The sequence below is a fragment of the Nannospalax galili genome, unplaced genomic scaffold (assembly GCF_000622305.1).
Source record: "Nannospalax galili isolate Female #2095 unplaced genomic scaffold, S.galili_v1.0 scaffold188, whole genome shotgun sequence".
NCBI lineage: Eukaryota > Metazoa > Chordata > Mammalia > Rodentia > Spalacidae > Nannospalax > Nannospalax galili.
In genome coordinates this window covers 535,091-562,601 of record NW_008360325.1, presented here as the reverse complement: position 1 = coordinate 562,601, position 27,511 = coordinate 535,091, and the positions used below count along the sequence as shown (strand labels likewise).

The window sequence follows — 27,511 nt, the reverse complement described above, 5'->3', positions numbered from 1 at the left end:
GGGGCGGGGCAGGTCAAAGTAATTGGCTTACACTTCGCTAGTGAAAAAGCCATGATACCAGTGTGCAGGACTTTCACCCTTCAGACTCCATGTTCTCACCAGCATCTAAGGAGGCCAAACACTTCCCAAGTTTACATACCTAGTCAGCTGCAGAGCCAGAGGAAAAAAACAGCTAAACCTCTAATCTTACAAGTATTTGGAAAAGTTATTACTAAAATTTCCACAAAGACCAGGCTGAACAGTTCCCTATCTAACTCATCTGTTCCAGACATATCAATATTCCTAAAACAGAAGCCCATCATGTCTTCCTCCCTGTTCAATTCTTTGTCCCAGACTTGTGGTTCCCTGGTGCTCACTGGCCAGCGAGCTTAGTCTACTTTGCAAGTTCCAGTCTAGTTAGATATCCTATTTCAAAAAACAAGGTGGATGGGCCCTAAGAAATGACATCAGCTGTCCTGTCTTCCACAGGCATGTACGCACGAACACACACACCCCAGTTCCATTCTGTTCACACGACTTACCCCATTTTCAGTGCGCTTTTCTCCAGGAACATTTATTACATTTCTCTGAGTTCTCTGCTCTTGGGTCTGATGGCCACCTAAAGAAATGATAGGGTCAAATTTAATGTGATAACTACTTTTCATTTTTAACTTAAGGGGAGTCACCATGGAAACACAGCTGGGTTTGTCTATGAGGGAGTTTCCAGAAAGGTTTAACTGAGGAGGGAACTCCCACCCTGAATATGGGTGGTGCCCTGCCCTGGGCTGGGTCATGGGTTAAATAAGAAGGGAGCTGAGCAAGGGCTCATCTTTCTCTGTTCCTAAGTGTGGCCAGCTGCTGCATACTCTTGCTATCACAGGCAGAGCTGGCCTGGAACTCACTAGGTAGACCAGGCTGGCCATGAACTCAGAGAGATCCACCTGCCTCTGCCCGGGATTAAAGGCGTGTGCCACCATGCCCAGCTGCAGTTAATCTTTCACATATGTTGTTTCTTATAGTTCAAGGCTGGCCTTGAACTCATAAGATGCTTCTTATAGTTTAATGAAATCTTTTCTTTTTCTACTTTAGACTCATGAAATTGACTTGCTATCAAGTCTTTCAACACTTAAGAATGGCAAAGATGAGACTGGGCACAGTGGCACAGCCTTTTGTCCCAACACTTGGGAGCCGGAGGCAGAGGCAGGCGGATGTAAAGGTGTGCACCACCACGGCTGCCTTCTTTTTTTGTTTTTTTAAAGATGAAAGTCTCAATATCCCAGACTGTCCTCCAACTCACTATGTAGCTTGAGCGGGTCTCAAACTCATGATCCTCCTGCTTCAGCCTCCCAAATGTTTTGTTACAAGTGTGTACCATCATACTTGGCCAGTCCATTTAATATTCAATTGCTACCTTTTCCAATTACTATAAACACCACATTGAAATTATACTAAGTGCCACTTAATCTTTAATGGCAAAGAAGAAATCTGATGATCCTGCATTTCCGAGTCAGAAAATAATGAACAAACATTTAATGAGCAATGCTTCTAAGGACTTGATAGTAAATCTCTTTAACTCTCAGCCCATCTCCCTGAGGCACTCTGCAGACACAGGAAGTGAACTCACCTGCCAACAGTCTATACCAAGTGAAGAACAGGTTTACAACTGAGCACGCATGGCCTTGCTCGTAATCACCCCACACTTCCCAGGTTCTGGTTTACACTGTGCACTTAGCTTTGTGGAGATCGTTCAGTGCTCTAGACCTCTGCTTCCTAAGTGTAAAGGGGGTTGAAGTCACTGTCCTCCAAGAGCCCCTTGAGCTCCTGGACAGAATTTCCATCCCTCAAGATGAGAGATCACTCTTCTATCTGCATTCAAATGTAATTACCTTTAAATTTTTTAAAACATTTTTTGTATGTGTTTGTGTGTAGGTACACGTTACAATACACATGTGGAAGTCAGGGTAGGAGTGGGTACTTGCAGGAGTTAAGTGCTCCCCTTTCCCCATGGGAGAATGCAAGCTGTCAGGCTAGGCGGAGAGACTTCATCTGCTGAGCCATCTCACTGGCATGTAACCTCCTTCTAATCCTTATCAGTAATAACTGCCTTGTCCTTACCAAGAAGCATGCCTCAGCCAGGTGGTGGCACATGCCTTTGTCAGGCAGAGGCAGGTGAAGCTCTGTGAAATGGAGGCCAGACTCATCTACCTAGTGAGTTTCAGGCTACTAGTTGGGGCTACAAAGACCCTGTTGCAAAAAAAAGAAGGGAGGGGTGAGGAGAAGGGGGGAGCAGCAGCATGTCTTGGGCCCCAAGCTGGTCTAAGAATAAGAACTGGAGGAAACGCAGTAAACAGAGTGGAACAGGGTGAGGCAGGGTCAATGCTCGAGCTATTCTCTCTCCTGGCTGCTGTTCTCCCTGTCAGCTGGCAAGGGCAAATGTGTCAGCATGAGCAGACGAACAAGGCCAAGGTTGAAAACAGTTGAGCTGAGAGAATGGAATTCTCAGTAAGTACCCAAGAGAAAGAATGAGCAAGACAGAGTATGGCTGGAGGAGAGAGCAGGAAGCGGAGTGTGAGGAGCTATGTAGGTCGCACTCTTAAGTGCAGCTAAGAAAGGGCAGGCACAGGCATTTAGGAGCAGAGGCACAGAGTCACAATAACCCCTCAGTACTAGAACATGCCAACTGTCAGCAAGTCTAATTCTCCTTCTCAGGGATGTTCCCAGAGAGAAGGGCCCTGCCCAAGGTCAACGAGACACAGCCCTTGGAGTCCTGGCTCTAGACAGCCAGAGGTAGCAGAGCAAACCCAGATGCACTGCGGCACTGCAAAGACAGCACCATAACAGTATCACAGTATCTTCAGCCATAGAAAGAGGGTTTTAAATTACGTGTCAACTCAGCTGATATGAGCAGTTCCCTTTAACATACAGCAAGAACAAAGAGCAGGGCTGGAGAGACTGTGCTGGGGTTGAGAGCACTGGCTGCTCTTGCAGAGGACCCAGGTTCAATTCCCAGCACCCATGGTGTGGCTAACAACCGTCCAAAATTCCAGTTCCAGGGGCTCCAACACCCTCTTCTGGGCTCATCAGGCATTACACACACAGGCACATGTATGTACATGCAGGCAAAACTCTCACATAAAATGATAAAAGGCAATAGCTTGCAATAAAGAAATATTTTCTTTTTGTTTTTTTGTGGCATTTTGTGGGTTTTGTTGTTCAAGTCACATAACTCTAAAATATTTATACAACAGGAGAAAAAATTTCCTTAAAGTTTATCTTAAAAATAGGTGTATATTCCCATGGTTCAAACTTTAAAAGAAACTAAAAGGTCCTCAATTACAGGCCTTTCTCTCTTGTCCTGTGGCTTCCCGTTCTCTTCTGCCCAGGCCAACATTACCAGCTTCTGGCATATCCTTCCCAAGCTGCTTTATGAATATACCAGCATGCATGTGCAGTCATTCTTGACTGGGTCATACAAAAGTCAGCATGGTATGCACACTGGTGGGCATTAGGCTCCCTTCACTGAACATATCTGAGAAAGGCTCAACATCAGGGCATAGGGTTTCTGCCTTATTTAGAGCATTTCACCATGGGGATGTCCTGTAATTTACAGCCCCACTCTGCTAGTGGGCATCTACAGTGCGCCTATCAACAGTGCTGAGTGAGTCGCGCTGTGCATATCTTATTTTGTATAGGCTCAGGAACAGTTTGAGAGTGAACACTCCGCAGGGAGACCATTGGGTGAAAGGCTTAGTGAGTTTTTGTTTTTGTTCTGAGACAGGTCTTCCTGTAGCCCCAGCTGGCCTGGATCTCAGAGATTCACCTGTCTTTGCCTCCCAAGTACTGGGATTAAAGGCGTGCACCACCACACCTATGTTTTCTTTAAATAGGTATTGCCAAACTGCCCTCTACTGAAGTCACCAACATTCTCCACAGGTGTCAAAGCATGTGCTGCTAAATGTGTGACTCCTTGGGCTCACGGTGGGGAAAGCAGTGTCTGGTGCAGCTATCCCGCACTTCTTCTACTAGGATGAGGATGAACATCTTTTCATGGCATAGGACCAAGCAGCTACACCATCTTCATGAGATCAGCTGTGCTCCTTTTGAGAGTCCAGCACAATCAGGCCTGTGGGCTGCTGACACTCCTTCAGAAAAGGAGGGGATTGGGAGAGTCACTGGACCCTAACCTGAATTTCCAGACACTCCTACAAGCCCTTTATATGCAATTTTGCCCTAATTACATGTGGCCTCAGGGTCTTGGGGAGGGGCTAACACAAAGAGGCTGTGGAGGACAGAAAAGAGAGGAAGCCATTATCCATGTCAAACTTTCCAGTGCAGCTGTTTTAGGAACACCCATGCCCCTGCCAGTAACCCTTGATCCACATTCTGTAAATAAACCTAATACATTCATTGGTTCCCCAGGGAAAACTTGGTAGAATCATACTTTGGTTTGTCACTGGGACCTTATGTAGAGGGGGTTGATATTGTTTACATCCCCCTGGGAAAAAAATTCTCACCAAAGACCATGAGTATTTATGTGTTGTTATTGTCCTTGTCTTCTTCTTCTTCTTTCCTTGGTCTTTTTAAAACATTTTATTATTTTTATTTTATGTGCATGTGTGTATTGCCTACGCGTAGGTAAGTGCACCCGTGTCGTGCAATGCCCTCGGAGGTCAGAAGAGACTGTTGGATCCCCTGGAACTGGAGTTACAGTTGTTAGCTGCCATGTAGGTGCTGAGATTCGAACCTGGGTCTTCTACAAGAACAGCCAGTGTTCTTAACTGCTGAGCCATCTCTCCAACCCCTGTTTTTTTGTTTTGTTTTGTTTTTTGGTTTTTTTGAGGCAGGGTCTCCCTGTAGCCCCAGCTGTCCTGGAACTAGCTTTGGAGACCAGGCTGGCCTTGAACTCACAGAGATCCGCCTGCCCTGCCTCCCGAGTGCTAGGATTAAAGGTGTGCGCCATCATGCCTGGCTACCAGCCCCCTTTTTAAATATTTTTTTAAAATAATTTATTTTATGTGTATGAGTGTATTGCCTGCATGTAGGTAAGTGCACCCGAGTCATGCAATGCCCATGGAGAACAGAAGAGACTGTCGGATCCCCTGGAACTGGAGTTAAGTACGGACAGTTGTTAGGTGCCATGTTGGTTCTGGGATTCAAACCTGGGTCTTCTGTAGGAACAGTGTTCTTAACTGCTGTACTCTCTCTCCAGCCCCACCCCGCCTTTTCTTTTAAAATATAACAACAGAAAACAAACAAAAAAGAAAAAAAGCAACAAAACGGAAGGCCGTCACCTGCATGGCCTTGACAGCCCTCTGGCCACTTAAACTATATCCCTTCCCCCAGGCTTGCACGTTACAGGTTTGGGGTTTTTTTCTTCTCTCTTTTTGAGACCGGTTCCCTGCAGCCCCAAGCTGGTCTGGAACTCGCTCTATAACCAGGCTGGCCCTGATCTTACAGAGATCCTGCCTGCCTCTTCCTTCCCAGTGCTGGGATCAAAGGCATGTGCCACCATACCCAGCTCACTTTTTATGTTTTTGATGTTTTTTTCAGACAAGGTCTTGGTTGGTATGTGTAACCCAGGCTGGCCTGCTCTGAACCCTCCTACTTCTGCCTCCTGAATACTGCGGTTTTTAGCGGTTTTTGGTATATGCTACCATCCCTGGCTCCTTTTTTTGGTCTTTTTGAGACAGGGTCTCCCTGTAGCCCCAGCTGTCCTAAAACTCACTATGTAGACCAGGCTGGCCTTGAACTCACAGAGATCAGCCTGCCTCTGCCAACCAAGTGCTGGGACTACAGGCGTGCACCACCACGCCTGGCTTGTCCTCATTTTTCTACCACGCTTTTTTCTTACTACTTTCTAGTTCTTATGTGGAAAGGAACATCCTCTTCAATGGGAGCTGTCCACACCATGTCTTAGTTTCTACCAGTCTACAATGCTTATGGCCACTCAGTCTTCCTTGGTTTTGTTCTAAAAAGCACACTCATCAATCTTGTCTTCTATGGCATAATGCTACATTTAGAATAGCGCATTACAGTCTAAAATTAGAAATATTTCTTGTAACTTTTTATCATTTCATGGCTTTAAAATCTAGGTATCTGGCCTATGTGGTATTTATCAAAAACAATCCCTTTACACATTGTATGTTTATGCATTACATGTTTGAGTGCATGATCTGACCCACTTGGTGTCCTGAAAGGAGGTGAAGGCTGGTGCCTACAGGCTGCAGCATGCTCTACCTGCAGGAGCAGAGGTCAAAGGACAGGCAATACCCTCTTCCCTCTCAACACTTCTGAGTGAAGGAGAAAAATGCGTGGATATTTTCTAAAATTTCCTAAAACTGACTTCTGTGACACTTGCCTACCTTGCTCACTGCTTTCGGCTGGGGAATCCTCGTGTCGAAGGAAAAATTTCACTTCTTCCCTGCGGGTCCCCCACTTCTGCAGGTGCTCGTACATCATGTGGTCATAGGGGATGGGACGCTCTAGGAAAGAGACCACATCTTACTCCAAAAGCAAGGATAATGACTCCAGTCAAAGGTCAAAGAAACAGACACAGACACACACAGGAGTTCTTAGGAGAATTCAAGAACATTCCAACCACCACATTCTGACTTTAATGAAGGAAAGTAGGAGTATAAATGGGAAACAAAAAATAATGAGGCAACATAAAAAATACACATAAAAGTGATCATGTAGCATTAAAGAGGGAACAATGGAAGCATGTCTTTAGAGATACTAACTTATCACAAACAGCATACCCCACATTCTGAAAAGAAATGAAACAAACTGGTCACACCATGTTAATCACTGAAACATCACACCTAGCATTAGGTGTGCAAAGGTCAACCATAGCACTTCCTGGCAATTCCAACATTATTGTGAAGTTGACCAGCACTTGTAGAGACCAAAGTTTACCAAGTTAATAATTCAAATTAAATTCTATGGTATTAAATGTATTTCAAATACATTTTTTAGGCAAATCTCAACAGAATTATCTCTTTAGCGATGACCTGAGACAAACCTTAACAAGGCAGTTATTATTATTATTATTTTTTGGTCTTTTTGAGACAGGGTCTCTCTGTAGCCCCAACCGGCCTGGAACTCACTGTGTAGACTGGGCTGGCCTTGAACTCATAGACATCCTCCTGCCTCTGCCTCCTGAGTTCTGGGATTAAAGGCATGCGCCACCATGCCTGACCTTATTTTTTCGGTCTTTATGAGACAGGGTCTCCCTCTAGCCTCAGCTGGCCCAGAGGTCACTATGTAGACCAGGTTGACCTTGAACTCACAGAGATCCACCTGCCTCTGCTGGGACTAAAGGTGTGTGCCACCTCTGCAGGGACTAAAGGTGTACGCCACCTCTGTCTCTGCTGGGACTAAAGGTGTGCACCACACCAGTCCCACGTTGTTGTTTCTTTTAAACAGGGCCTCACTTTATAGCCCTGGCTAGCCTAGAACTCACTGTGTGTCCCTGGATGGTCTTGACCTTGTGTCAATCCTTCTGCCTCTGTCCTCCCTCCACTCTCACCCCCACCCTGGGAATACAGGTATGTGCCATCAAGCCTAGCTCTGAAGGAATTCAATATTCTGGTCACTAATTCTAGGTTGTTTACATGTATTGCCAATACACTTGGGAGTTTGGTTCCCAACATGCATGTCAGGCAGCTCACAACAACGTCCCATTCCAGCTCCTGGGATCTAACACCCTCTTCTGGCTTCTGTAGGCACTGAACTTATATGCCCAAACCCACACATAGACACATACATACACATGACTAAAAATAAAATCTTTTGGGCTGGAGAGACAGCTCATCGGTTAAGAGCACTGGATGCTCTTGCAGAGGACCCGGGTTCGATTCCCAGCACCACAGGTCAGCTAACAACCATCTGTAACTCCAGTTCCAGCGGCTCTGACACCCTCTTCTGACCTTCACAGGCACTGCATGACATGGATGCACATGCATGAATGCAATACACTCATACCCATAAAATAAAAGTATTTTTAACATGATAAAAATAAAATCTTTTAAAAGATACAAATATAAGCAGCTACAAGTCTTTTCCAATTTTAGTTCAAAGTTTTTTGTTTTCTTTTTTAAAAAAAAGATTTATTTTATGTGTTTAAGTGTTTTACCTGCATGGATATAAGTATACCACATATATGCAATGCCAGTAGAGGCCAGGAAGAGGGTGTTGGATCCCCTGGAGCTGGAGTTAGAGGCAGTTGAGTGCTGGGATCTGAATCTAGAACCTCTGCAAGAACAGCAAGCACTCTTAACCACTGGGCCATCTCTCTGCCCATTTTCTTTTTTTGAAACAGGATCTCCTTATGTTGCCCTCACTGGTCTTAAACCCCTGGACTCAGAAGATATTCCTGCCTCAGCCTGAGTTGCTGGGGTATGTATGTAAGAGCATCACGTGTCATGCAATGCCCGAGGAGACCAGAAGGGTGTCAGATCCTCTGGAACTAGAGTTAACAGATGGTTGTTAGCCACCATGTGTGTGCTGGGAACCAAACCTGGGTCCTCCTCTCTTCTTCTATGTATGTGGTCCAAGGCTAGTCTTTTCATGGTGTTCCAGAGTTCTTCCATGTTCTGGTTCATATATTAATACATGTCTCTTTGAGACAGGGTCTCCCTGCAGCCCCAGCTGGCTTGGAACTCATTATGTTGACGAGGCTGGTCTTGAACTCAGCCTCTGCCTCCCATCTTGGATTAAAGGCATGTGCCACTGCACCCAGCTCCTGGTCCATATTTTTTTTAAAACATACTGCTGACCTTTACTAGGTGACTGACTTCCTTTTCCAATCCTGTTCTCTACACGATCCATTCTGCTGATGAAGCTTTCCACCTGAATGTTTATTTGGCTTACTTTTCCATCTCCAGCATTATTTTAGTTTTTTTTTCCTTCAGCAATTCTATTTCTTTGTTGAATTCTATTTTCATATCTTGGATTAAATTCCTTATCTCATCCATCTCTTTGTGTTTCTGTGCTTGGACTTGTGTACGTGATGCTAGTCTGTTAAGTTTTTCTTTCTTTTCTACTTTTTTTTTTAAATTTTTAAAAATGATTTATTTAATAACAACATACTTAGAAGAAGCATATCATTACAACACAGTTGACATATTCAATAACGTTTTCCTCTTTTCTACTTTTTAAAAACTCAAATGACCCTTTTTTCTTTCAGTGATGGTGCTTGCAGTGTTCAGTGGTGGACTAAGTCACAGTAGAGCTGAGGTGTCATTTTCCTCTGTGGGACTTTTATTTAGTGCCAGAGGCTCTATCTCTAGTCTTCATCTGAGGGTCAGGTATTGTCCTTTGTCAGCTCCTGCCTGGGTCTACAGCTTTCATTGGGAGTTTTGGAACTTTCCACATGCCTGTGTGCCTGACCCAGAGTCAGATCTGGTCCTCACCTTGAGTCTGCAACTTTAGCTAAAGCTACTGCAAAATGTGTAACTTCCCCTATACTTGTGGCCTAAACCAGAGTCACATCTAGTCCTGACCCTGGGCCCATCACTTCTGCTGAAGACTCTGCAAGATGGGCAACTCCCCAAGCACCAACAGACCTTACTCCTGGGTTTGCATCTTCCTACTTGAATAATCAATCATCCTAGGATCATTCAACTATTATTATTGCTGTATAATAACAGAGCAAATCTATTGAGTCAATTCCCCTTGCACAACTCAGTTTCAAAAGTAATCTAGTGCCAGGTATGGTGGTGCTTGCCTTTCATCCCAGAAAGGCAGAGGCAGGCAGATGGAGCTCTGTGAGACTGAGGCCAGCCTGGTCTACAGAGTGAGTTCCAGGCCAGCTGGGGCTACAGGGAGACCCTGTCTCAAAAAAAAAAAAAAAGTAATCTGGCATTTCTTGGCCCTTTGCTCTCATATGTATTTAATCGGTAGTTTCGGACCTTTTTTCAAAAGGCAGGATTTTTGCCTAAAGTGCTACATAGAAATTTATCTCGGGAGGCCTGACATCTTTTTGTACTGAAGAGGACTGTGCATCTCTACCATTTTCACAAGCCTCTGTTCTTCAACAGTCTCACCATAAAGACCTGTGTGCTGCAATTTATTCTTTTGCATGTTAGTTTTGTTGTTTTCTGTCTTTTGGGGGTACTAGGGACTGAACACAGGACCTTATATATTCTAGGAACTCTAGCACTGAGCCCTAGATTTTGTTTCACACACACATTTTTTTTCTATTTTTAAAAGATTTATTTTAGTGTGTGTGCATGTGCATCTATGTATGCAAGGATGGGTGCATTTGGGAACCCTCAGGAGCCAGAAGAGGCATCAGATTCCCTGGTGCCGGTGTTACAGACAGTTGTGAGCAGTCCAACATGGGTGCTGGGAACTGAACCTGGGTCCTCTGTGAGAGCAGCCACTGCTCTTAACTGCTGAGCCATCTCTCTAGCCCCCACATATTATCTCTTTAAAATGCATTATTATGGAATATTAATAATTTTAGACTATTAGAAAGGTGGGCATGGTGGCACATGCTTGTAAATACCATCACTTGGTAGGAAGAGACAAAAGGACTCAAGTTTGAGGACAACCTGAATTACATAGGAAGTTTTAGGCCAGCCTAGATTACCTAGTAAGATCCTGTTTTAAAAAAAATTTTTTAGAATGAAAGAAAAGTTGCCAAGTACAGAGAATTCCTATAGACCCTTTACCTCATTTATTCCTAATGTCCAGTTGTCAAAACTAAGCAATTCACACGAGCAGACCACTGTTAATTAAATCTCACACTTGATTTGCATTTCACCAGTTTTCTACCCATGTTCCACTTCTGTCCCAGGACCTCATCCTGCAAAGGACATTGTATTGAAGTGTCTCCCTGGCCTACTCTGACCTGTAATAGTTTCTCAGTTAAGGGGATGGAGAGATGACTCAGCAATTACGAGCACTGGTTGCTCTTGCAGAGGACCTGGGTTCAGTTCCTAGCACCTACATGGTGGCTAACAACCATCTGTGACTCCAGTTCTAGGGGATCCAAAGCCCTCTTCTGACCTCTGTGGGCAAAGCACAGCATGGGGGAACTTAACATGCATGTAGATAATCACTCATACACATAAGATAACAATAATAAATAAAACATTTTAAAAAATAGTTTCTCAGTTTTTAGGAGAGAGTTTTGAGAATGGGTGAGGCATTTTGTAGAATGACCCTAATTTGGATCTGTCTCTCTCTCTCTCTCTCTCTCTCTCACACACACACACACACACACACACACGTGTGCGCGCTTTTGCGGGGGGGGTGTCTTTTTCAAGACAGAGTCTCTTTGTAGCCCCAGCTGACCTGGAACTATGTAGACCAGGCTGGCCTTGAACTCACAGAGACCCTCCTGCCTCTGCCTCCTGGGATTAAAGGCATGTGCCACCATGCCCAGCAGATTTGTCTGATACTTTAATATGTTTTAGGGGGGATGGAGATATACACCCTCTTCTTCTTCTTCCTCTTGGTGTAAGTTTTACTGCAAACTTTTGAAAAGACTCATTTATGGGGCTGGAGAGATGGCTCAGTGGTTAAGAGCACTGACTGCTCTTGCAAAGGACCTGGGTTCAATTCCCAGCACCCACATGGCAGCTACGAATCGTCCTTAACTCCAGTTCCAGGGGAATCTGAAGCCCTCTTCTAACCTCCGCTGGCACTGCATGACATAGATGCGCTCACATACATTCAGGCAATACACTCATACACATTAAAAAAAAAATTAAAAACTTGGAGGAAAAAAAAAAGGTGTGGTGTCACATGCCTGTAATCCTAGGTGGCAGAGGTATGTGGATCTCTGAGTTCAAGAGCTCTTATATAGCAAGTTCCAGGCCTGCTGGGGCTACAGGCATACCCTGTCTCAATAAGACCAAAAAAAGAGAGAAAAGGAAAAAAAAACACTCATAAAATGAAAACCAAGTGAGTGATCTCTCTTTACTTATTTGGCAGAGTTTTTAAAAAATTATTTTTATTTTATATGTTTAAGTGCTTTGCCTGCATATATGTAAGTATACCCCATGCATGTAGTGCCCGTGGAGGGCAGAAGAGGGCATCAGATTCCCTGAAACAAGAGTTACTGACAGTTGTCAGCTGCCACGTGGGTGTTGGGATCCAAACCCAGGTCCTCTGCAAGAGCAGCCAGTGCTTTTAGCTGCTGAGTCATCTCTCCAGCCCCTATTTGCCAGTGTTTATATACAGTAGGGATGATCTGTTCTTTGAAGGTGTGGCAATGAAGTAGGATCGAAAGATGAGGAAAATTACAGGGACATGAGAAAGGAAAGAAGTCCATCACCCAGTCTGCTTAAAGCCCTGTGCCAGCTAAGAAGGAATTCCAGCACAATTCACATTTGCTATGAAGGTTGCTGACACAAGATAATATTCTATCATACACAGGTTTTTTTAAAATGTTAAAATAGCAACAAATTAGGCTTAAGACCTGAATGCATATAACTTTGGGGAGGGATTCATTCCTTCTTGAACATTTTCTGGGAATCTCAAACAAGACTATTAACTTTGAATACGGTAAAGATATTCTATCACCCTGCATCCCTGTGACCTAGAGTTTCACTTTATCAAGTGTAAGCCTGTCAGGCATCCTTCTGGAACTATTCTGTGATCATATTTAGGTTTCTTGCACCCTTTGAAGATAACAGCTTCAAAAGCCACCCACATCCTGTCTGTGACCAGCATGAAGACAAGTGTGGCTCTCTTAGAGAAGCCCACAGCCATGTTCAGGGCATGCCTTTCTTTCTGAGCACTTTCTCTTAACCCTGGTGCTTAAAATCTATACTAAAGCTGGGCATGGTGGCGCACACCTTTAATCCCAACACTTGGGAGGCAGAGGCAGGTGGATCTCTGTGAGTTCGAGGCCAGCCTGGTCTACATAGCGAGTTCCAGGTCAGCTGGGCCTACAGGGAGACCCTGTCTCAAAAAGAACCCCCCGCAAAAAATATTTTATTATTTTTATTTTATGTGTGTAAGTGTATTGCCTGCATGTACGTAAGTGCACCCGTGTTGTGCAATTCCCACAAAGGTCAGAAGAGGCCATCGGATTCCCTGGAACTGGAGTTATGGACAGTTGTTAGCTACTATGTGGGTGCTGGGATTTGAACCTGGGTCTTCTGCAAGAACAGCCAGTGTTCTTAACCGCTGAGCCATCTCTCCAGCCCCGTACTAAAATATCTTTAAGCCAGGCATGATGGCACATGCCTGTAGTCCCAGCACTTGGGAGGCAGAGGCAGGTGGATCTCTGTGAGTTCAAGGCCAGCCTGGTCTATAGAGTGAGTTCCAGGCCAAGCTGGGGCTACAAAGAGACCCTGTTTCAAAAAGACCAAAAAACCAAAATAATAAAATAAAATAAAATATCTAATAAACCCCAGATCAGCTTCACGCAGTGCACCCAGGTCATGCAACGCATGCAGAGTCAAGAAGAGGGTGTCAGTCTGCAAGAGCAGCCAGTGCTTTAACCTCCAAGCATCTCTTCAGTCCCTGCTTTTATTTTCATTACTCAACTCCTTGCTACCACAAATAACTGAGAACCACAGCAGTATTTTTCCATTTATCACTGCTGAGTTATTAGTGGCCTTTGTTAGAGCCTAACATACCACTTCCCCTCCACACTTCAGCCAGGTGGCAACCGCCTTCTCCAGGTTCCTTGCAGAATTCTACAACATCTCGACAGGTGGTTTCTGGTGTTATAGGAACTTCTGTTAAAATCTGCTCATTGTTGCTCAAGAACACGGTTAATATCATCTGTAAGAGAAGGGATTAAAACTACAATTTAGATTCTTCAGCAGAAAAGATGTACTTTGTAAACTTATTTTTCATTAAGTTTTCACATTGGCATACAAAGTACCAGGTTCTTGGCACTGTTTCCATTCGAGTATCATTGTACTTGTTCCAGGTCATCCTGCTCTGTAAATTAAAGTGATCCTTCCAACATCTCCCTCCCCAAAAGCCTACAAGACTTGCTTCTAGAAATGGTTTGGCTGATTCCAAAGTTCACATGAAAAACCAAAAGTAAGACAAGTCAGGAAAATTTTAAAAGAGAAGACTGTGAGAAAAGAACCCAAGCTGCCAGGAGTTATTCAGCCTTAAAAACATACTGCAGGCTGGCAAGTTGGCTCCATGCCACCAAACCTGAAGACCTGAATTCCATCACTAGGATCCACATGGTAGAAGGCAAGAACCAACCAACCCTTGCAAATTGTCTTCTGACTTTCATATACCCACTATGGTACTCACACATAACCACCACCCCCACCCCAAAATAATGTAATTTTTAAAAATCCACTTATGCTGGGTGTGGTGGTGTACGCCTGTAGTCCCAGCACTTGGGAGGCAAAGGCAGGCAGATCTCTGTGAGTTCCAGGCCAGCCTGGTCTACATAGTGAGTTCCAGGACAGCTGGGGCTACAGGGAGACCCTGCTTCAAAAAGACAAAAAAAAAAAAAAAATCCACTTATGCTTGGATAGCGTCAGCTGTCAAATGGACACACCTGGGAAGGGGAGACCTCAATTGGGGAATTTCCTCCATTGGACTGGCCTGGGGGCAGGTCTGAGGCATTTTCTTGATTGTTGAGTGGAGGGCTCAACTCACTGTGGTGGTGCCACCCCTGGGCAGGTGGGCCTGGGTTGTATAAGAAAGCAGGATGAGCACAGGCCAGAGGAACAAGCCAGTAAGCAGCATTCCTCTGGTGTCTGTGCTTCTGTTCCTGCCTCCAGGTTCCTGCCTTGGCTTCCCTCAATGATGGACTGTGAGCTTTAAGACAAATAAACTCTTTCTTCCCCAAGCTGGTTTTGGTCAGAGTGTTTTTATCACAGCAACAGAACAAACTAGGACACCAGAAACAACTTGGGACAAACTGACATCCCACAATGAGACTCATTTCAAAGGGAAAAATGATACAGTGCTTCAAATTTTGAAGCAAAGATTATATAATGAATTATGTTTCCCATACGGAACCATACCACACATCACAAACTGGAAAAAGTTCCTACTAGATCAAATATTTAGACATAAATCATCAAATCACAAAAAACTAGAATAAAATGAAAAAGAAAAAAAAATCTTGAACAAAACCTAAGTAAATTCCTTTTTATAACTTTGGCGTATAGAAGCCTTTTCTACCTAATAATTCCAAAAGTAGTATCATGAAAAGATTGATATATTTCAGTGGTTGCCAGAGCATGCTGGTAGGGCAGTTCTGGAAATGACCTCCGTTCTGTCTCTGGGGAAGGCCCAGTAGCTTCTCTGTAGCAGAGAGGGCGTCTCAGAACAATGCTATAGACATTCTTGAACCCGGACCTTAATGCAAAGTACTGGAGTTTCCAAGACATCAAGACACAAGATATATGCCTTGGAGTCCTAGGAGAATTGTAAATTCAAAAGACCCGGAATGGCCTAATATCACAGCGAAGTTCAGTTTGCAACTGGATGAGTCTGTTGTAGGAGTAAGTGATCAAGCACTTGTGGCAGTGGTGGTCAGTTTCACGTTGACTGCTATCTTCTCTGCACTTTTCAGAAATGGACAGCAGAACATTCATCCAGAAAACCAAGAGCTAATCAGGGTGCTTTGAGAACAACTTCAAACAGAACAGGATGCCCCTGCTCCTGCTCGACAGCAGTTCTATACCAAAATGTACTATCTGATCTGCTTACATCAAGCCTTCTACCCTGTTGAAACAAACTATGGGCATCTTTTTTGTGGTGCCTGCATTATTGCATACTGGTGATATGGGTCATGGCTTGGTACAATCAGTTGTCCAATCTGTAGACAAATGGAAACTCTACTCCTGACAGTATTTGGTGAAGATGATCAATCTTAGGATGCTGTAAGGTTGCGTCAAGATGTTAATGATTATAACCGGAGATTCACAGGACAGCCCAGACTATAGAAAGAATCATGGGTCTGCCCACTTTACTGAGACATGCATTCAGGGAAGTATTTTCAGTCAGGGGTCTTTTCTGGATGTTCCGGATTAGGATAATACTTTGTTCAATTGGAGCTTTTTTCTATTTACTATCACCAATGGATTTTTTTACCTGAAGCCTTGTTTGGAAATCTTTTTGTTGCTTATCTACATCTCCATTATGTATTGAGAGGTGATAACCCAGAGGCTAACCAGATGAAAAGATGAGTTTACTGGAGTATATATCTAATGTATAAAATCAAACAAATTAACCAATGGCAGTGTAAATCATCCAAATACTACAAGCTTAACACAGTTGGTTATCATCTGACAAATGCCTAACAGTATAAAACTGGAATTTCTACATCTTCAGGTTCTAATGTTAAGATCAGATTTACAGTGATCTTCAGTTTTATCTCAATTCTGTGTTGTCTGTAAAGTATCTGGAAAAATAAGAAATCAATTGAAAAGGGACACTTTTGTCACTGTCTGTCCTCCAAGTTACTTAGCTTAATTAGATACATAGTACAGTGTTAAACGGACAGTTGATTCTATTCATCATCCTCAGTGGGTTCCTACACAGTAATGCAGAACTGAAATATTTAAATATTGTTGTTACAGTAAAATATTCTGTGATACTGAAAAAAGGGAAAAGATTGATATATTTTGGCATATTGAATATAAAATCTTTTGCAAAGCAAAAAGACAAATGGGAAAGTATCTGAAACTCATATTACACACAAGTGGCTAATCAACATGTACAGCCCCTAAAAACTCCTAACAAAGAACACCAAAAATTCAATTCATTTTAAAAAATTGGGGGGCTGGAGTGATGGCTCAATGGTTAAAAACACTTGCTGTTCTTCCAAAGGATTGGGGTTTGAGTCCCAGCACCCACAGAGTGGCTAACAACCATCCGTAGCTCCAGTTCCTGGAGACCCGACACCCTCTTCTAGTCTCTGCACACACGTGGTGCACTTACATACACGTAGGCAAAACACTCAAACACGTAAAAGAAAGATAATAAACAAATTGGCCCCCAGAAACAAACTACAACATCATAACATCCAGCTGTCCTAGAACTCACTATGTAGGCCAGACTGGTCTTGAACTCACAGAGATCCGCCTGCCTCTGCCCTCCAAGTGCTGGGACTACAGATGTGCACCACCACGCCCGGCTACATTTTATCTTTTTTAAGGCAGAATCCCACTATGCAGCCCTGACTGGCCTAGAACTCACTATGTAGACCAGACTGGTCTTGAACTCACAGAGATACACCTACCTCTGTCTCCCAAGTGCTGGTAGTAAAGGGGTGTGCCACCACGCCCAGCTTTTGGACACACATTAAACTGAAGATGCAACATTTTGAGCTTAAGCACCCTTACATCAGAGCCAGATTCTGAGTAACAGTGTTGACTTGGTCCTTCCTACCGCTCTTCCTCACACCAACCCACACTTCTGCACTGCTACTGCTACGTCACACTCTCACGTAGAGAAAGTGAAGTTCTTCCCTTGCTTAAAATACTCAGGACTCCTCAGGCAGCCCTCCCCTCCCAAAACACTTTCTCTGCTATACAAACAGGAAACAGGTCTTTTCTTTTTTTAAATTTTTTAAAATTATTTTTATTTTATGTGTACGTGTGTATTGCCTGCATGTAGGTAAGTGCACCCGTGTCGTGCAATGCCCACGGAGGTCAGAAGAGACTGTTGGATCCCCTGGAACTGGAGTTACAGTTGTTAGCTGCCATGTGGGTGCTGGGATTCGAACCTGGGTCTTCTGCAAGAGCAGCCAGTGTTCTTAACCACTGAGCCATCTCTCTAGCCCCGAAACAGGTCTTTTCTACTGGAGTCTAACACTGTGACATTCATGGGAAATCTCTGTTTCCACCCCAGAGAATTTCATGGGGCTTGGATTCTCACAGAATACACTTAGAAAACCTAGACAGCACAGAGATAGGTGTAGCAGTACACAACTGTAATCCCAGCACCAGGGAGGCAGAGGCATGAGGATCTAAGAAAGATCAAGGTAGTTGGGATTATATGGTAAGTTCTAGGCCCACCAGGGCTACACAGTAGACCCTGTCTTCAAAATAAATAGGAAGGAAAGAGAAAAACAACAACAACAAAAAAAAACTAGACAAACTACAGCTACTAGCCTTCTTCCCTGGGCTCCAAGAGCATTTTCTCTCTGGCTACTGTGCTCTGGTTAAGTACCTTTCATTTGCTGGTAAACTATTCACTCTCAAAACCCAGGTCATGGTACCATCTCCACAGAACCTCCCTGTACTTTCTCCTCTCCCCAGAGAGGCTATAGGTTCCTGCCTTAGTGATCTAAACTCTTCCCATCTTTATTAGATCATGTCTTCCTTGCCAAGCAATTAGAAGTAGATTCATGAGCTTTCTGTTGTTGGTACCCAGCACAAGGTATGCACACTAAAATCCAGCCAATGCCACACATTAAGACAGAATCCACCATGCTCTGGAACAGAGGAAATATATCCACAGAATCAAAGCACAACACATCCAATCAGTCTAATAAACAAGTCCCATTCCTTGTTCATAGCCACTACTACTCCTCACTCAGGGCCTTGGGCATGCTAAACACCCACTGTGTCCCTGAGCTACATCCCCAGCCTGCATGGTTCTACTTTACCCCAGATTTTTAGAAAGATTTTAATTATGTGTGTGTGTGTTTATATGGGGTGTGTGTGCATGTTAAGTGTGGGTGCTTGCAATGGCCAGAAGAGGGACTCAGATCTCTGAGAGTTACCAAGGGGCTGTAAGCTATCTGATGTGGGTGCTAGAAACCAAACTCAAGTCCTCTGGAAGAGCAGTAAGTTCTGTTAACCACTGATCCATCTATCCAGGCCTCTAACCGCCCCCCCCCCCCAAATTATTATTTTTTGTCTTTTTGAGACAGGGTCTCCCTGTAGCCCCAGCTGTCCTGGAACTCACTATGTATACCAGGCTGGCCTTTAACTCACAGAGATCTGCCTGCCTCTGCCTTCCGAGTGCTGGGATTAAAGGCGTGCGCTACCACACTTAACCCTAACCCTAACCCTAACCCCTAACCCTCCAAAAATTTTTTAAGAAAATTAAACAACAGTCATCTCTGGTGGCCAACTCATAGGAAGGACTTACTTAAAAACTGAGGACTTAGTTTTCTTTAAGGTTATAGCTCCTGGTAAATCACAACCACACTCCAGTGGATGGCCCCATACCCAGGAGTAGATAGGCATCCTGCCTGGCTTTTATGTGGGTTCTGGGGACCCTAACTCTAGTTCTCACACTTGCGGACAGAGTGCTTTATCCACTGGACATCTCCCTAGCTCATCTACCACATTTTTTGTTTTGTTTTTGAGACAGGGTCTCCCTGTAGTCCCAGCTGGCCTGGAACTCACAGAGATCCACCTGCCTCTACCTCCCAAGTGCTGGGATTAAAGGCATGCACCACCAATGCTCAGCTCACCACCTTTTTAAAGACAGGGTCTCTCATTGAACCTGGAGCTCAGCATTTTGACTGGATTGACTGACCAGCAAGCTCCAGGATCTGCTTATGTTTCCTGCCTTCCCACCAGGGCTGGTATAACAGATGTGTGGCTGTGCCCAGCTTAAAACTTATGTGGACATTGGGGATCTGAACTCAGGTCCTCGTGCATTTGCAGCAAGCACTTTTCCCACTGAGTCATCCCCTCAGCCCCAATACTTCCAATTTTTTTTAATAGTGTCTAGTTGTTTTTTTTTTTAAAAAAAAAACTTATGGCTAAGCATGGTGGTGCAGGCCTTTAAGTCCCAGCACCCGGGAGGCAGGGGCAGTGGATCTCTGTGAGTTCAAGGCCAGCCTGAGCTACATATAGAGTTCTAGGCCAGTTGTCCCAAAAAGACCCCCCAAAAATTAAATATTCTTATTTATGTATATGAGTGTTACATGTGTGTTAAGCACACCCATGTCATGCAATACCCACAGGGATCAGAAGAGGGTGTCAAATCCCCTAGAACTGGAGTTATGGACAGTTAGTTGCCATGTGGGTACCAGGAATTGAATCCGGGTTATCCGCAAGAGGAGCCAGTGTTCTTAACCACTGAGTCCCAGTTTCTAGTTTTTAAAAGGCTATTTGTTAGGGGCTGGAGAGATGGCTCCGTGGTTAAGAACACTGACTGCTCTTGCAGAGGACCAGAGATCGATTCCCAGCACCCACATGGTGGCTAAAAACTGTCCTTACCTCCAGTTCCAGGGGAATCCAATAGCCTCTTATGACAGACACTGTCCTCTGGCACACATGTCCACACATATATAGAGGCAGGCAGATCTCTGTGAGTGCAAGGCCAGCCTGATCTACATAGTGAGTTCCAGGCCAGCTGGGGCTACAGGGAGACCCTGTCTCAAAAAAGACAAAACAAATGTTCTTGGTCATGAAAATCAAAGTAAAACACAAAGTAAGAAGGAGAGTGGCCAGTCTTTGAGATGTGCACATCCATGCATTCAAGTGTGCCTGAATTTCTTCTGAATGTCTTTTTCCCAATCCCTTTGCTTAAGCCTATATTAAAATATCTCAAATAAAATCTCCAACCCCGCTTCATAAAAAAAAAAGGTAGCCATTGAAAGTAGGAACCAGGGGCTAAGGAGATGGCTCAGTGAGTAAAATGCTAGTGCAAACACCAGGACCAAAGTTTCATCCCCACCACACACATAAGAAATGCAGGTGCAGCAGCATGCACCTGTAATCCCAGCTCTGGAAAGATGGAGGGAGGATCCCTGGAGCACACTGGACAGCCAGTTAAGCATAATTAGGTCAGCTGCAGGTTTAGTCAGAGACCCTGTCTCAAAAAATAAGCTGGAGAGTGACTGCAGGCACTGATGATGACTTCTAGCCTCCACGCACACATACACACACACACACACACACACACACACACACACACACACACACACACACACACACACAGTAGAAACCAGTGTGGGGAGATTGTTCTCAGTAAAGCATTTGCTTTGCAAGCATAAGGACCTAAGTTTGATACCCAGAGCCCATGTTAAAAAAAAAAAAAAAGCCCAGCATAGTAGTGTGCTTGTAACTCCAGCACTGGGAAGCTGAAGACAGCTGGATCCCTGGAGCTTGCTGGCCAGTCTCAGGGTAACCAAGAGACAATGTCTCAAAACACAAGGTAGATGGCATCTAAAGAGCAACACTTGTAGCTGGGAATGGTAGCACACGCCTTTAATCCCAGCACTCAGAGACAGATGGATCTCTGTGAGTTGAGGCCATCCTAGTCTATATAGAGAGTTCCAGGACAGTGAGGGCTACATAGTTAGACCCTGTCTCAAAAAAGGGGGGTGGCGAGGGATTGGAGAGATGGCTCAGTGGTAAGGAGAGTTTGCTGCTCTCCCAGAGGACTTGGGTTCAAGTCAGTTCCCAGCACCCACATGGGGTGAGGGTTGGCAGCTCATACGTGCCTGTAACTCCAGCTCCTTTTCTGGCCTCTGTGGGCACCTTCACACACACACACACACACACACACACACACACACACACACACAAATCCTATTTCTCCACATCCCTGTCAACACCTGTTAGTGTTAGTCCTTTTGATTATAGATAGGTTTTTACTCGTGTGTGTGTGTGTGTGTGTGTGTGTATTCATGTGTGCATGTGCTTATGTATGTGTTTGTATGTAGAGACCACGGGGTATCATTTTTTAGAAGATTTATTAGTTGTGTGATAGAAATGTACAATGGTGCAGACATCTGGAAGAATGATGGAGCAGCAGTTTCTTACAATATGAAGCCCAGATTGACCATATGGTCCAGCAATTCCACTCCTCAGGACCGGAGAAGAATAGGAACAACTGTCCACACCAAGTCTTGCACAGAAATGTTCATAGCAGCATTTTTCATTCATGTTTTCAAAAAGAAACCACCTAAATGTCTACCAACTGACTAATGGATAGTCCACCATACAACTGACTACTCTTCACGAATGAACTCTGAACACACCGTGCTAAGAGGAAGAGACCAGACACCAAAACAAACACCCCACATAGTATATGATTCTGTTCATATGAAATGCTCACAAATCTACTGGGGTGGAAAGCTTAGTGCTGCCTGGTAGTAGAGGTTGGAACAGTGACTGCAGATGGGATGACAGAAATGTTCTAAAACTAGTACAGACTATAGTGATGGCTCTACAGCTTTGCAAATTTACTGAAGATTACTGAATTATTCACTTAAAATAGGCACATTTTACAGCATACAAATTGTACTGCAGAGCCAAGTGTGGTGGTGCAAGCCTTTAGTCCTGGCACTCCGGAGGCAGAGGCAGGTGGATCTCTGTGAGTTAAAGGCCAGCCTGGTCTACATAGTGAGTTCTAGGCCAGCCAGGGCTATAGGGAGACCCTGTCTCAAAAAGACCAAAAAACAAAAATAAATTAAACAAACTGTACTGCAGAAAGCTATTTTTAGAAAGTAGAACCTATAAGATTTTCAGAAAGAGAAATAAATTCTCCTTACATTGTACAAACAATCCTAGAATGAGAAACTCAAGCTCTTACTCAGCTGTGGGCTAATGGCTACCACTGCTGGGGAAGGGCCTTTCTCTACCTCTAGGTCTGGGTTTCTCAGCAGAATTGCAGTAGGCAAGGGGGAATGATTCTTTTTAGGGCAATGGCTCTGTCCCTGATCAGGTAAAGAATCCGATGCCTCAGCAGGCACATGTGGTGGCAGATATCCATCCAAAGAAACACTCACACACATTTTAAAAAAAGCCCTAAATCAAAGATGTTGAATGCTTCATCCCATATTTCTAAGTCAGACTCAAAACCATAAGAAACATGTACCTGGGACCACTTGCCACTCACAGAGCAGCAGCACAGAGAAAAGGCTGATCTGGGCTCCTTTCCCTCCCAGACACCACAAGCAATGCAATGCTGTTGACCCCAACTTCATACCTAAGCCAGGAGCAGCAACACATGCCTGTAGTCCTAACCCTGGAGAGGTTGAGGCAGGGCACTGCTGGGGGTCTGAGGCAAGCCAGAGCTACATAGCAAGGCCCAGTCTCAAAAATCTCAAACGGGCTGGAGAGATGGCTCAGCAGTTAAGAGCACTGACTGCTCTTACAGGGGACCTGGGTTCTATTCCCAGCACCTACATGGCAGCTACAGTTCCAGGGGAATCCAAAGCCCTCTTCTGACCTCCACTGGCATTGCACGACATGGGTGCACTCACATACATGCAGGCAATACATTTATACACATAAAATAAAAATAATAAATAAAATATTTTTTAAAAAATCTCAAACAAAACCAGACTGGGGCATTCTTCACTGCTACTACCCCAGCCCAAGCCCTCATCTCCTCTAAGGAACGATCTCTGAGAAGCAAACTGATTGGTCTATTTGCACTTCTGCCCTTCAGACACATCACTTAGTTCAAAATTCTCTATTCTGAGAATCAATTCCACAGCGCTAAACTACTATCCACAGGCTCTGCATAGACTGCAACACACATGCACATGGCTCTGATACTATAGCACGGTCCTCATTCCCTGGCTCCAGCCACACTGGCCTTTCACTCTTCGAACACAGCAGGCCAACTCCTGCCTCAGGCCTTTGCACCTGCTGTTCTGGCAGACAGCTCCAACTGCTACTCAGAGCTGTGCCATCCTCTTCTCTCAGCACTTCCCAAGGCAGCTTTCCCTAAGCCACCTGCCACTTTCTGACCTCTGACGCTTCCTACTCACTGTCACCTGACTCAGGTCAGCTGTTCAATTGCTTCTCCTGTCTACAGGTGTGCTGCTAGTGCCTGGAACAGTACCAGGCACACAGTATGCACTCCATAAGCTTCTCAACTATATGCCTTTTCATGATTTTTGAATCCCAAAGGATGTCAAAAACTTTACCCCCTGACCCACTTAGTCTGCATCAGAGAGAGAGAAAAAAAGTCATCCTGGAAGTCAGAAACCATGAATAGAAAATAATACTTCCCTCCCACCTAGACATAAGGATGTCCCTAGTCAAGATCTCCCCTCTTCCCTGCAAGGTGATGCTGAGCGGCAAGGGAGAGTAGCCCTACCAGCAAATCCATTGGAAAAAGAATGAACTCAGAACAAGAGGTAAATCAGGTGTGGTGATACACTTAGGAGGTACAGGCAAGAGATCAGGAGTTCAAGGCCTGCCCCAACCACACAGGGAATTTAAGGCCAACCTGGGCTATACGAGACCCTGTCTCAATTTTTTTTTTTTTTTGTCTTTTTGTGACAGGGTCTCCCTGTAGCCCAGCTGGCCTGGATTCACTACGGAGAGCAGGCTGGCCTCAAACTCACAGATATCCACCTGCCTCTGCCTCCCAAGTGCTGGGACTAAAGGTGTGCGCCACCATGATGGCTAAATTAAACTTTTTAAAAAGACATGGCTCAGCGGTTAAGAACACTGGCTGTTCTTTCAGAGGACCCGGGTTCAAATCCCAGCACCCATATGGCAGCTTAACAACTGTCCATAACTCCAGTTCCAGGGGATCCGATCATCTCTTCTGACCTCCACGGGCATTGCAGGACATGGGTGCACTCACCTACATGCAGACAATACACACATACACATAAAATGAAAAAAGAAAAGAGTATACTACATCTAGCAAGACTGCATGTGGACATCTTGACTGTGTATAGGTAAGTGAGGGGATATATGTGAGACCTGGGTCATCTGACAATGGTGTTTCTTAGTGTAGACCATGGTCCAATAGTTTGAAAAACACTAGATAGTCTTATGAAACCCAACAGGACTCGCATAAAACTAAATTAAGTCACTGCACTAGAAAACCACTCACACACTAGTTCTCAATGTTCATTATTCATTTTACACATTCTCAGTTCCTGTGCCAACCCTAAGACAGACAGAGCTCTTCGCTTTACATTAGGGAAAGAGGTTTGGGGGGAGGGGTGTCAAACAAGAGATCCAATGTCATGGCACTAATACCAGAGGCAGAACTTAACCCAGTGTCTGACTCAAAAGCTAATGCTCTGAATCCCTGATTACAATATTATCATCCATTATCTGTTTTTTTATTTTGTTTGCTTATTTTGAGACAGGGTCTCTTAGTAACCCCAGCTGGCCGCAGCCTGCCTCTGCCTCCAGAGTGCTGAGATTAAAGGCATGCACCACCACAGCCGACATACCTAGCATTTTTACTTAAAATTATCAAGTACAAACAGATACTTTTTCATGTAATCATTATAAAAGGGTACAAGAACAAAGAATCATGGCATTTTTTCCTAATCAATTACAATGGAATATAAAAATTATTTGACTGAAACCATATAAATGTTCAAATCAAATTTTCTTGATTTTTAAAAAATTTGCATTAGGTATACCAACAACTGTCAGAGTAAGACTTTCTCTTTGTACATATCACTGGGTAAAAACTCTAAAAAACATACTCCTAGCCAGGCTTGGTGGCACACACCTGTAGTCCCAGCACTCGGGAGGCAGAGGCAGGCGGATCTCTGTGAGTTCGAGGCTGGACTGGTCTATATAGTGAGTTCCAGGACAGCTGGGGCTACAGGGAGACCCTGCTTCAAAAAGACAACAAAAACAACAACAACAAAAAAAACCCCAAACCAAACCAAAACAAAAAAACATACTCCTGAGTGCTTCTTGTCAATGCTGAGGCAGGATGTCTCTAGGTTGCCCAGGCTGTCCCATCTTGCTGATGGTACAAGTGCTCCTCCTTCCTCAGCATCCTGAGAGGTAGACTACAGGCAAGCACCTCCATGCACGGTCTTGTATGTTTACTTGGCAGTGCAGGGATGACACCCAGGGTTAAAGCTAGACAAGAGCATCATCACTCTGCTACATACTTGCCCCATGTGTGTTTTTAACTACTTAAACTCCCAGGAGAGCCGGGTGTGGTGGTGCATGCCTTTAATCCCAGCACTTGGGAGGCAGAGGCAGGCGGATCTCTGTGAGTTCAAGGCCAGTCTGGGCTACATAGTGGAGCCTAAGACAGCTGGGCTACCGGGAGACCCTGCCTCAAAAAAAAGAAGCCCCCCCCCCAAAAAACCTCCCAGGAGAATTACAATGTGTATTTCATGCAAATCTGTACTAGTCTTCACGGCACCTCTCATAATAAAGTAGAAATAGCCTAAACTTATAAAAACACTTGAAATTTTTAAGTCTGTGTCTGTATGTGTGTGTGCTACATGTGGGTGATGCCCACAGGAGCCAGAAAACAGTATCTGTTCCTCTGGAACTGTAGTTACACATAGGAGAAAGCCGTCAATGTGGATGATGGGAACAGAATTCCAGTCCTCTGGAAAAGCAGCAAGTATTCTTAACTGCTGAGCCTCTCCAGCCCCAACTGTCCAAACTTTAAATAGTTGACCATGTGGCACATTCAGAATACTAGAATATTATTTGGAATGGAGTAAAGGTTATAATATGGACATCCATTGAAAAGATCAAATGAAGTAAAATACAAAATGTCACACATTGAATGATTCCATTTCTATGAATTGTCTGGAACAAACGAATTCATGAAGACAATAAATAGAATAGTGCTTGCAAGAGCTGCAGGAAATGAGAATTATCAAGTGACTACTGATGAAAACAAGTTTTCTTCTTGGGGAGAAGAAAATATTAAACAATTAGACAGCAGTAATGATTGTACAATACTGAAATATTAAAAAGCTCTGTACTGTACACTTTGAAAGGATGAAATTTCTTTTGTCTTTTTGAGACAGGGTCTCCCTGTAGCCCCAGCTGTCCTGGAACTCACTATGTAGACCAGGCTGGCCTTGAACTCACAGAGATCCGCCTGCCTCTGCCTCCCGAGTGAGGATGAATTTTTAAAAATATTTTATTATTTTATTTTACGTGTATGAGTGTATTGTCTGCATGTATGTGAGTGCACTCGTGTTGTGTAATGCCTTGGAGGTCAGAAGAGGGCTCTGGAACTGGTATTAAGGATGGTTCGTAGCTGCCATGTGGGTGCTGGGAATCAAACCTGGGTCCCCTGCAAGAGCAGACAGTGCTCTTAACCAGTGAGCCATCTCTCCAGCCTCAAGAGGATGAATTTTATGATATGTAGCTATATGTCAATAAAACTCACTAAAAAAACACAATCAATAAAATAGTCTTCTCGCTGAAAGCAACTTAAACTATTATAGGGGGGCGTGGTACCATAGACCCCTAATCCCAGTGATCAAGAGACCGGAGCAAGGGAAGTGTGAGTGAGGCCAGTCTGGGTTGCATGGCAAGCCTCTTCTCACACAGCAAACTGTACTGTTCACTTCTCTGCATAAATTCTCCTTCTGCTCCCCTAATATGCATTTGCAGTAGCACAAATCCTATGCTGTCATGTCTGCAAAACAAAAACTATTAGTCCTTCTGCTGGTGGGAAAGGGGCTTAAAATAAAGACAATTAGGCTGGGGTATAGCTCAATGATAGAGTGAAGGTCTAGTATTGGAGAAAATGGCCAAAATAATATCCTTGAAGAACAGTACAGAATCAGTGGACATCCACACCCAAATCAGAATGCAATTCCAAAGGAAAAGCCCTCTCTTTTTACAAATGACTCTTCTGCATTTCAGATGTACAACTGGCACTTGAAAGTCATGGTGTGCTTTGAACTCGCTTACAA

At 44.2% G+C, this 27,511-nt stretch overlaps 1 protein-coding gene and 1 pseudogene across 1 annotated transcript in view; one reads left to right on the top strand and one right to left on the bottom strand.

Moving 5' to 3' along the window:
- The window catches only part of Ppp1r13b (protein phosphatase 1 regulatory subunit 13B), a 57,596-nt gene extending 43,865 nt beyond the window's left edge, over positions 1-13,731 (bottom strand). The window contains exons 1-3 of the mRNA XM_008825537.3: positions 13,578-13,731; positions 6,342-6,461; positions 522-598 (exon numbers count right to left, since the gene is read on the bottom strand). Coding sequence (XP_008823759.1) covers positions 522-598; positions 6,342-6,461; positions 13,578-13,725 — 345 coding nt within the window. The 5' untranslated portion in view covers positions 13,726-13,731. The remainder of the gene's footprint in view (positions 1-521; positions 599-6,341; positions 6,462-13,577) is intronic.
- Positions 13,732-15,207: 1,476 nt separating this feature from the next.
- LOC103727676 lies at positions 15,208-16,104 on the top strand (annotated as a pseudogene).
- Positions 16,105-27,511: the final 11,407 nt, after the last annotated feature.